The sequence below is a fragment of the Papaver somniferum genome, unplaced genomic scaffold (genome assembly GCF_003573695.1).
Source record: "Papaver somniferum cultivar HN1 unplaced genomic scaffold, ASM357369v1 unplaced-scaffold_80, whole genome shotgun sequence".
In the NCBI taxonomy this organism is placed as follows: domain Eukaryota; kingdom Viridiplantae; phylum Streptophyta; class Magnoliopsida; order Ranunculales; family Papaveraceae; genus Papaver; species Papaver somniferum.
Genome location: NW_020650971.1, coordinates 3,754,414 through 3,766,565, shown reverse-complemented (window position 1 = coordinate 3,766,565; position 12,152 = coordinate 3,754,414). Strand labels below are relative to the sequence as shown.

Below are 12,152 nucleotides of genomic sequence, written 5' to 3'. Positions count from 1 at the left end.
TTTGTATTGATTTCTAAACTTAATAAAATTCTTCTAAGTGTTCTTCATAATGGTTTCATAGCTTGTTCTATAGATTATCAAAGGGGTGTGGTTGTAGGATTTCCTGCAACTACATTTTGGCGCTAGAATACAGCTCGGAGAAGGGCTTATACCTTCTTGTGAAAGTTCTTATCAGTTTTCAATTTTCTTTAGAAAAAAAGTGTTTTTAAGAAAATTTAGGGTGGTTTTCGCTGAGTTTTGCTGGTTTTAACATTTATCGATCTGTTTTAAAAGAACCGAAGTTTTCATTTTAGAAAGGTTTTGTTGATTTAAATTTGTAAGGAAAGTGTTATTTCAGAAACAAAAGATGGTGAGGCAAGCATCCGTAGGAGAAAATACAACACCCGTCTTGAGAAGTAGAAGGATCGCAGGAAGGAGGAGAAGTGAAATTGCAGAATCTTCACGTATGGGAGCGAGGAACAATCAACCTCGAAGAAATCGATCTCGGTACAGCCAGTACCAGAGGAGAACCCCAACATAAACTACGATGAAGTTAGCATTCACACCACAGATGCAGATACAACAGAGGAAAACGAAGAGAGGACACATGAAGAAGGAGCGGTAGGAGAAAATGAAGAGAACATGACTATTTGAGAGCTCAGACAGCGGTTAACAGACGAAAGAAGAAGAGAAGAGGAACTACATGCGAATTTGACACGACAAAATGATGAAATGAGAGAGGAAAATCAGCAATTACAAGAGCAAAGGTCACAATCACGTTCCAGAACAACGCATGCGAGCTCAAGATCTAGAACAAGCAGAAGTACCTTTAGGCGAAGTAGATCTGAACGTGGAGATAATGGGTAGAGAGAACCTGTGGATAACGATTTGGATAACACTTTCCAGGTGAGAGAAAATTCACAAGAGGAGCGCGAACGTCATCGCATAGAAGATCGATATGTACAGGTGGGAGAGAACGAACCCAGGCGAGGACGTGGAGAGAAGGTAGACCGGAGCAAAATTGAGGATACAATTGCGTGCATGATGAATCAGAGCAAGAAAATGACGCAGAGCAAGCAAGGATGATACTCCATGGAAGAGAAATGTTGAGACTGCAAAATGAGAGAGACATAGCCGCATAGGAACACGAAAGAAATGAAAAAGAGAGACGAAGAAAAAGAAACAGATGAAGACGAGAGAGGGGTTTATAAAGGATTCTCTTTCCCTTTTGGGAAATCCCATGCATTAATGAGTGAGAAGATATGAGGATACAGTTGAAAGGAGTAATCGCGACGTGTCGAGAAGTAAACCAATGAGAACGGAACGTGGAACAATCCAGTTCGAGATCTCGGGTTACTGTCAGTTAAGGAATATGAAAGGTTGATAGGGTGCGGCAAATAAAATGCAAAGGCGCGAATAAGTGATTAAGAACAAATTCTCTCATCGCTCCTTCTAGAATAAAGACCGATAAGAGAAGAGGCAAAATATAGGGATAAAATATTGCACATCAAATAACTATGCGAAGCGATGGCATTATAAAGTAGCGAATGGAATTCGCTCATAGAAAATCTAAGATGACGGAAGGAATGACGTCATGAAATCACGAGTAATGTGTGAGAGTTGTGCGATGTTCAAGAGCACGTGCAAGAAGATCCAATATAAGCGTGCGAGGACATCGCATGACAAATCCGAAAAAGGGGCTTTATTAGCTGTCCTACACTATGTAAACTCCTATATATATGACCAACCATCATTGTATTCAGGGAGAAGTATTTTTGAGAGTTGAGATATAACTTTAGGAGAGAGAAAGTTATTTTCTTCCCAAGTTAGGGTTTTAGTTTATCTATTTGTATTGATTTCTAAACTTAATAAAATTATTCTAAGTGTTCTTCATAATGGTTTCATATCTTGTTCTATAGATTATCAAAGGGGTGTTGTTGTAGGATTTCCTGCAATTACAATTGCGGTCTTGCAATCTATTTGACTAGTTACCGAGAAACTGAACTCCGTATACACTGATTTTTTCAAGCAAACAGGGACAAGGAAGAATTGTGATACATCATCCAACCATGCATTCAGATAAAATCCTGCTTGCCTATGAGTGAAAAAAATTGCAGATTAATCAATCACAGTAGATGAAGTGAAAGTAAATCATGTAAAACAAAATGATCATTCGAAAACAAAGTAGTTAGTAGAAGTTCGCACCATTTAGAACTGCCCACACCAAAAACCGCAGATTCAAGTCCTTTACTGTTAACCTCCGAAATGTTTTTGATCATGAAAATGAAGAAATTTATACAATTTCATGAGTTACCATAATGATTTTGTTATAACAAGGGAGGTGCAAAATCAGTATTTATAAGCTTTATGTAGAGGAGGGAACTAGAAAGACTATTTTGAGAGACTTTATTACTACTCTTGACGGTTATTATTATAGAGGAAGAGAGAAAGCTTAAGTATGTGGCTTTATTAAACTTTTGGGGACACGGTTTAAGACGCACCATCAGCACTGAAAATTTAAAGTACCTATTTATGGGTGAAACAAAGAGTCGATGGGTGTGTCAAAAAAAAATATGTCGGTGTGTAGTGATCTATACATACAAAGGCTGATAATACTCATAAGATAATAACAAAGAAGATTATGAGGTTGAGAAGAGAGTTGCAGGGAAGGATAAGATAAGACTACTAAGAAATATGAGAGGAGAATAACAAAAGGAAAGAGATAATAGATCTCATAATAATTCACTAGCTTACAAAGAGTACTGACAAGTAGTATAAGTACACAGGATTCATGCACATGGTGGTGAAGGCACCCGTTATATAGCTAGAGGCATCCTGAAAGTGTAATGGCATGACTAGGGTTATAACAAATACCCCCTACTCTACAGGATTCTTGTCCTCAAGAATCAACTTAGGAAAACTCTGGTGCATGAGAGCAGTGTCTTCGCATGTAGCTTCAGATGTTGTGGAGTGGGACCAATGCACCAAGACTTGAGGCACCAAATGGTTCTGCTTCTTAAAAACATAAGAAGTTAAAACTTGCAATGGTTGAATCTTCAAGTTACCAGCAGAGTCTAAGATTGGCAATGCAGTCTGAGGAAGAGAACCAAGTCCCAGCTTTGGCTTGAGTTGAGACACATGAAAGACTGGGTGGATTCTTGAGTCAAGGGGCAGTTGTAATTTGTATGCCACTGTTCCAAACTTAGCAATCACCTTATATGGACCATAGAACTTAGCTGCCAGCTTTAAATTCCGACGCAGTTGTACTAAAGTTTGCCTATATTGCTGGAGCCTGAGATAAACCTAATATCCAACAGCAAATGATATCTCAATTCTCTTCTTGTCTGCTTGCTGCTTGATCCTGTGTTGAGCTTCCTCCAAGGTGTACTTAAGGAGAATCCACATAGCATGTCTTTGTTGTAAATAATCTTCAGTAGCAGGTTGATGAGAAAACAGACCAAATTGTGGAAGAGAATACGCATAGAAAGCTTTGAATTGAGTGAGTTTAATACTGGTGTGGTAGTTAGTATTAAACCATCATTCAGTAAGAGATAGCCAATTAATCCACTTAGTTGGCTTGTAACTTATCATGCACCTCAGATAAGACTCCAAAAAAGCATTCACTCTTTCAATATGGCCATCATACTATGAAAGAGATAATATCTTAGATACATACGAAGCGGTAAAGGGATGGATGAGGGCTATGAAATGGCTGAATTTAGTGAATCTATCCACCACCACTAGTATGACTTCTCTGCCTTCAGATTTAGGTAACCCACTGATAAAGTCCATGCTAATGTGTTTCCATGCTTGGTATGGAATTGGCAATGGCTGTAAAAGACCAGCTGGCAAGGAATTTGAGCTCTTGTGTTTTTGACAAATGTCACATTCTTTGATGAACTGAATCAGATCCTTTTTCATGCCCACCCAATAAAAATACAGCTTAGCTTTTTGGTAACTAGCTTGAGTTCCAGAATGACCTCCAGTGGAAGAAGAGTGTAGAGCAGTCATAAGTTTTTGACAAGTTGTACCCCCAGAACTAACATATATTATATTCTTGTATCTCAGAATACTTTGGGAATATGAATAGGGAGGTTGACAAGTAGGACATACCAGTAGTTTGGGAATAAGATAAGTAGCCAAAGGATCTGTTGCGTAACTCTGAACAACTTCTTCAATCCATACAGGTTGCACAGAAGTAATCAATTTACAACTTGGCTATGGCATTCTAGAAAGTGCATCAGCCCCCTTGTTTTCAGTCCCCTTCTTATAGACCACTTCATAGTCATACTGCAAGAGCTTAGAGAGCCACTTCTGCTGTAATATAGATTGAAGTCTTTGTTCCATAAAAAACTTCAGACTTTGATGGTCAGCGAAAATAGTAAAATGAGTGTCCAAAAAATATGGCTTCCACTTGTTAATTTCCATCACAATTCCCATGAGCTCCTTCTCATAAGATGACTTAGATGAAAATCTTGGTCCCAAACCGTTGCTAAAGAAGGCAATAGGCTTTTTCTCTTGCATTAGCACTGCACCTACTCCCAAATCACAAGCATCAGTCTCAATTTCAAATGGTTTGGAGAAGTCAGGTAAACATAAGACTGGAGTAGAAGTAACAACTTCCTTGAGTTGGTCAAAAGCAGATTGAGCAGAAGCATTCCATCCAAAGCAGTTATTCTTCAACAAGTCAGTAAGTGGCTATGAAATGAGACTATAATGTGGAACAAACTTCCTATAATATCCTTTAAGTCCCAAGAATCCCCTTAACTCCTTCAAAGAAGTTGGAGTTGGCCAGTGAAGCATACATTAAGTTTTGGAAGGGTCAGCAGCCACTCCTTCTCCACTAATAATATGGCCCAAGTACTCAATTTTTTGTTGGGCAAAAGTACACTTGCTCATATTTGCAAACAAGGAATGTTGGTGCAGCAGATCAAGAGTAATCCTTAAGTGTTGTAGATGAGAAGTCGTGTCAGTACTATAGATCAACATGTCATCAAATAAGACCAAGATAAATTTTCTCAAATATGGAGAAAAAACATCATTCATGAGAGCTTGAAAAGATGATGGAGCATTAGTGAGCCCAAAGGGCATAACCAGAAACTCATAGTGGCCCTGATGAGTTTTGAATGCATTCTTATGAGTGTCGTGGGAATAAACCAAAATTTGATGATAACCATATTTCAAATCTATCTTAGAAAACACTGTTGCTCCTTTCAGTTCATCCAGAAGCTCCTCTACGACAGGAATTGGATATTTATCCTTGATAGTAATATCATTGAGCTTCCTATAATCTACACAAAATATTCAACTTCCATACTTTTTCTTGACAAGTAAGATTGGAGAAGAGAAGGGAGAGTGACTGGGTTGAATAACACCAGATGATAACATATCTTTGACTAGTTTCTCCACTACCTCTTTTTGGACATAAGGAATTATGTATGGTCTTTGATTTGGTGGAAATGAAGATGGTTTAAGGGGAATATGGTGGTAATGTGTTCTGGAAGGTGGTAGGGATGTAGGTTCTTGAAAAATTGAACAATAAGAATTAACTAATTCTTTTATGGGTGTGGGTATTGAAGTTTGAAGGGTTTCAGCAGAAATGGAACATAAATGTCCAACCAAGTCAGTTTTATTCTTAAGAATGAACTTTTGAAGATCATTCTCAGACATACAAGATATTCTAGTGGTCTCAGGTTGACCTTGAAGGATAATGTTAGTGCCATTGGTGAGGAAGGAGACAGTAAGTTTTTTGAAATCAAAAATCATAGGGATGTGTTCTTTCATCCAATCAACACCCAAAACCATGTCACAACCACCTAATTGCAACACCCTGACATCAAACTTAAAAGAATGATCATGCATCTCCCACTTGAAAGAAGGACATTTAGAATCACTAACAATCTTATTACCATCAGCCACAGAAACTTGTAAGGCAGCAGTAGGAAGTATGGTAGCACCACGTAAGTGAGCAGCCTTAGGATCCAAAAAACTATGAGTACTACCACTATCTATAAGAATAGTAAACTTTTGCTTCTTAACTGAACCAATAACCTTAATGGCAGAGTGATGAACATTACCAGAGATGGCATGAACTAAAACTTCTACTTCTTCTTCTGATTCATTGTCCACTTGCAAGTGTGTAGCTGGTGATGATCCTCCAGAAGCAGTATTGTCTTTCTCATCTGCTGCTAACATATAAATTTGTTGTTTGATGAATTTATGACCATCAGAAAACACCCCATCACAGTTATAACAAAGTCCTTTTTCCCTTCTATCTCTCATGTCAGCGTAGGAAAACTTCTTAATAGGAGGTAAAGCTGATTGAGGAACTGAATTGTTGGTGGTAACTGGTTTTAACTGAACTCTGGGGATTGTGTTAGGAGAAATTTTTTTGGTAGAAGCGGAGTTAGAAGGAACATATATGGGTGGTGTACTATGAATAACTCTGTATTTTTTAGAAGCATTCTCTAAGACTGCTTCCTGCATCTTCGCCAGATACACAATATGATCTAAAGATGTTGGAGAAAATATTTGCACATGCATTCTGAGTTCCTCTTTATGTCCACTGATGAAGCTAGAAGTAAAATAAGCTTCAGTAAGGTAACGATTCCTAGCAATCATGAGAGCTTTAAGTTCCTCAAAAATTTCCAAACAGTCATTAACACAACCTATCTGAAAGAATTTATTAAATTCTCCTACAGTGTCATCATGACCAAGATCTTGAAAACGCCTGCAAAGATCACGAAGGAACTCTTCCCAAACCTCCATTGGTTTACAAGCTTGATAATCTTGAAACCATACATCAGCTTTTCCATCTAAATATAGAGAAGCAAGGTTTGCCTTCTGTTCATCGTCCATAGGGTGGATATGAAAAAAAAATTCTACACTTTCTGATCCAACATCTTGGTTTCTGGACATCAAACCTCGGAAAATCTACCTTCGGTTTAGGTTGATGGAAGTTGCCTTCATTAATTCCAGCTACAGCACGATGTGAATGACTTCCCTCACCTGGAAAAGTAGTTCTCTGCTGTCGATCTTGAGTATTAGTAGAGAACCCTGGTGAAGAACCAAGAACACCACCAAATCCTGGAGGAAGATCTCTATGAACATGAGATTTATTATTATTCTCTAAGATCTGGGAAAAAACTTCACTCATAACTCTTACATACTCCTCGGAGGGTTTTTTATGGTTCTCTGCAACTGTGAGTAAGAGAGCATCGTGCTTTTGAAGAAGAGTATCATGTTTCCGAGAAAGTATTTCTTGATTTTGAGCATACTCTTGTTGTTTTTGGTTAAGCTCATTTATCTTCTTAGTAAGTTCTTCAACAACAACTCTGTTAGCCATTGAACCCAAAGGATTTTACTGCTCTAGATACCAATTTGTAGTGATCTACACATGCAAAGGATGATAATACTCATAAGATAGTAACAGGGAAGAAATTATGAGGTTGAGAAGAGAGTTGCAGGGAAGGATAAGATAAGACTACTAAGAAATATGAGGAGAATAACGAAAGGAAAGAGATAATAGATCTGATAATAATTCACTAGCTTACAAAGAGTACTGGCAAGTAGTATAAGTACATAGGATTCACCTGCATGGTGGTGAAGGCACCCATTATCTAGATAGGGGCAGCCTGACAGTGTAATGGCATGTCTAGGGTTATGACACGGTGTAGACGAGAATACAGATGAAATGCATCGCAGGACATCATGACCAGAGATTAAACAAAGTTTGGTTAGCAGAAAATCGAGTTAAGCAGCAGGAGTGGTGATGTAGAAATTAGATTTGGGTTCCCGGGTAGATTAGTGGTGGGAGTTGGACTGATTCAGCTAGCTGGGTCTACCCAGTGGAGTTTAGCCCACGTAAAAATTAAAGAAAAAATCCTAAAAATAACAAAAACGGTTGCACTCTACTCCTAAAAACCACAACGATACGAGGAAAAAGTTAGAACTTAACAGGCTGACAAAAATTCTATGTTTTTGCAACAAGCAAAATGGCCGAGGAACATCAACTTGTATTAACACTGAAGCAATTGAAAATCTTCAGTTTTTGTTACCCAGATAGAAAAAACATATCAACAACTAGAATTACAGAGAGATTACAACAGACATTCTTCAGAAAGTAGATACTATCACGTCCTCAGAGTTCTTTGTTTTGGCATTTTTCTCCTCCCAATTAATGTTTCTGAGACGTCCTCAGAATTCTTTGTCTTGGTAGTTTTCTCCTCTCAATTAATGTTTCTGAGACTGCTTACGAACCAGTTTATGAGTCCAACAGTACTCCCAGTAGAAGGCAGAAACTCATGGAGACCCATTGTTAAATTTACATCCAAACAACTACTTTTCGTCTTCAGAATCTAAGATCCCTGTTAAATGTGTAGGAAACCAAGGTGATGTTACATGATGGTGATTAATACTTACAGGAGAAAATTCAGGGACTGATCACTAAAACAGATCCTGGCATGGTTCTTTGGACAGCTCCTGCGAAAATGCGTGTGAAATGTGGCTGTTCTGGAGATTAATTGGAGCTTTTTGACCGGATATTCGAGAAAAATAGTGTGCCACAATGTGATCATACTGATACTTGCCGTGCATGGAAGATATTCTGATTGCTTTGAGATTTGTACAGAGATGAGAAAGTCCACAATTAGACCAAAATCTCTTTTAGTTCTTGGGGCTTTTCTGGTCGTGCTCAGGCCAGGTTGTTGAGGAAGCTATGGAGTACTTCAATCTGATGACATCTTGCATTGAAGAAAGGTTGACAGCTTACCTGATTGCTTTGGGTTCCGAGTGTTGTGATGGCCAGGAGGGTTAGTGAAAGGAGGAAAGATTTCACAGAATCAGAATTGCTAGTGTTCTGTAAACCGTCGACAGCAAAAATAGAATCGTGCTGATTCAAACTAACAACAGAAGCACCGAATGAGCTGCGAACAAATATTACAAGGATGGGCATGGCTCACCTATTTCCCTTCATCTTTGACTTTGCAACGCTTAGCGTCTGGTACCTTGTCTGTATCACTCTCTTTCACTTCACAATCCTCATTTGAGTCTTCTTTCATCATACAAGTAACCTCAACTGTAATGATACAAGTATCATCCACCAGATATCCTTTAGCAGGGTCGTGGAGTTCACTAAGGCGCATGAATGACGGCCAACCAAAGCAGTTACTAAGTTTCTCTGGGAATGTGTATTTTGTTTCTGTGGAACCCAATAAACTCATAAGATGTTTAAGAAAATGAGATTTACTACGAAAAATATATATACCAATTAATGCATACTGAAACAGATATCAAGATAATACCATGTCTAATTCTGTCACTGCAATCAATTTCAGTTGTAACAGCAAAGCTGAACTGGACGCAGAGTGAGGTAGTCAAGTCGACAGGGCAAAGGAACAACGATAAGTGATCATATACTTTACCCGCCCCCTTTGGATAAATAAGTGCTTTCCTATATCAATGAAAGTTTGAACGATCAGTCAAAAGAAGACGAAATGGAGATACTAGTAAATGCAACCCATGCAAGTAGAATTAAGAACCTTCAGAGTAATCACACGGCATACCATTTAAAACTACCAACAGAGAAAACATCAGAGAGAAGTCCTGCTTGGGCGTTCAAATCTGAAAAGTTTTCAATCTTCCAAGCGAATTTAGAAGTTGAAGATGAAGAAAGCTCCAATAGTTCGGATGAAGTCTTCTGTAAAAATCAGGAAATATAAAATTAAAAAACATCAAAATTTGTTACTGCAAAGTCCATAATGTAATCAAAATTAGTAACAGCCTGAGGTTCAGCATACATACTGATAACGCGTACATATCAAACCTAAGAATTAATGTAAGCTGAGACTAGTACAGGTCCGTAAGATATCCAGAAACCAATTAATATAAGCAGGAAATTGTAAAAGAACAAATATACTAACCACGGAGTCAATTTCAGTATCCCAAACCACACTACTAGGTGATGCTGAGGTGACGGGTGTAGTGCTCGGTTCACCCATACTGCTACGTGATGCTGAGGTGACAGGAATGGTGCTCGGTTCACCCGTACTGCTAGAAATAATCATACCCCTATCACATATAAGAGATGAAACTGGTTGCTCCATTGGTATGTCATACATGGGTCGACACTGATTTATAGGCGCTGGGCACAGAACATCGAATTTTTGATCTTGCGCTGCAGCAGGCCTTCCCTTGACGCGATTATCAACAAACCTCAGCGCAACGGTATATGGACCAATTGAAACATGTTTCCAGAAAGTCAAATACTCAACATCAGTAGACTCAACCACAAAATCTTTAGCACTCTGCCAATTTTTCACATCGAAAATGATTGCTCCGTCTAAATTTCCTAAACCAGTAATAGGTGGTGGGTTATTAGGAATGGCTATGCTTCCAGTCACTTGTCGCCAACATCTATCACCCAGGTACCACCAACCTTTATCTAGTTCGGGATCATATAAAAATACCCTGCACTGTGATAACCGGCGACTGATGACTATGCATTCCACTTCCCTAAAACTACTATTCGCCCATGGCATCCAAATAGTTGATTCCGCAGTTCTCAAATCTATTTGTTGACGAGCTAATTGAAATGAGTGTTTCCCAATATCACATTGTGCATCAGATCGGTTCACTCTGTTATACAATTCAATCCTAGGCCATACATCCACAGAAGGTATCTGTTCTTCATCAATTTGAGGTGAACATGTTTGAAAGTAGGAGTAAAACCAATACTGATACAAAATAAACACATAAAAGTCATACATCGTGTACTAATACATAAACAAATAGTAGGTTGCAATAGATAATAATTAAGGAAGCACAAACAATTGAAAATACACACCTCTAAGATCATCCACATGCCACTAAATGACTTGGAACCACGACTGCATTCATCTAAGGATCTATAGAGACGCGCCATGATTGCCGTTCCCCAATCATAACTATCAAACTTATCCAAATCTTGTACAGCTTCATACCATCCACAGTAAACTACTCCAGACGATTCTCCATACAAAACTTGTCCAATCAACCATAATAAAAAACACCGTAGCATATCTTGCCAACACTCAATGTTATCTTTACCTTCTCTACTAACAATATATGCCCTCAAATAACTCAACCTTAATCCCCTCGACTTCAATATCCCGTACGACCCATCTTTCCCATCAAACAAATTCGATATACACGATTCTTTAAAGAAATCCCACTTCTCCTTCCCAACATTCTTACTAAACGGCGGCGGCTTACCCATACCAATCGGAATTCCAGTTAACATCGTGAAATCCCACGGAGTGAAACCAATTTCAAAATTAGGAAAATGAAATGTATGAGTGCTATACCACCACCTCTCTACTAAACATTCAGCTAAACGCTGGTCATTTTTCTTGATAGCTACACGAAATAGTCTACTGAAAACGCAATTATCAAGAAATTGTTTCGCTTCGGCATGCGAAGAGCTGATTATGTTGTGCAATGTTTTCAATTCTTGCCATCCACCTCTAAATTTCAGTACAGCTGGTCTAGACAAACAGTTTGATATATGATCTTCTGTATCCTTTCTAGAGAGAATTTCATAATTGGCAAGGTTCACCATGTTTCAATTTTACTGTAATTACTGAAAATGTAAACCCTAGAAAAAACAGTAGTTGTTTAGATGGCTTACCGATAAGTGACTTGCCGGAAATTTTGACAAAATTACATCAGTAGATCAGCTCCGGAAAGTGGTCTGACAGATAGTAAAAACCCCAATCAACTAGTATCAGTTTGATCTAAGGGGGAATACCATGGGTAGATCCTCCGGAAAGAGAGAAGAGGAAAGGTGTTTTCGATGTGAAAGAAAGACAGAAGTTCCGGAATGTGTAGATCCGGAAATCCAAATTAAAATAGATACAGGAACTAAAACTTTCCAGGTTTGTTTTTTCATTTCTAGTGGAAAGGGAAAACTGGTTCCAGAAATTTTCTCGAAAACTAGAATGCGGATGCCAAATGTCTAGGCGGTCTTCTTTTGTCAAGCCGTGTATGCATCTCACGTGTCGCCGTCGGCTTTCCTTTTGTTGCCAACTTGCCATGTAATGTAAAATATGATTTTGTGCACGTTCTACGACAGTGGTGGAATCAAAATACGTCCCCTCTAATATTGAGGGCTACGGTTGTCTCTCATCGAGACCCCT

The 12,152-nt window shown here is 38.5% G+C and overlaps 1 protein-coding gene across 1 annotated transcript; it reads right to left on the bottom strand.

Moving 5' to 3' along the window:
* Positions 1-7,944: 7,944 nt before the first annotated feature.
* Positions 7,945-11,851, bottom strand: LOC113344848. The gene is made up of 6 exons (XM_026588745.1): positions 10,823-11,851; positions 9,900-10,712; positions 9,543-9,676; positions 9,282-9,430; positions 8,940-9,178; positions 7,945-8,756 (listed from the first exon to the last, which is right to left on the bottom strand). The coding sequence occupies exons 1-5, from the start codon at positions 11,573-11,575 to the stop codon at positions 8,940-8,942; spliced, it is 2,088 nt and encodes a 695-aa protein (XP_026444530.1). The 5' UTR covers positions 11,576-11,851; the 3' UTR covers positions 7,945-8,756.
* Positions 11,852-12,152: the final 301 nt, after the last annotated feature.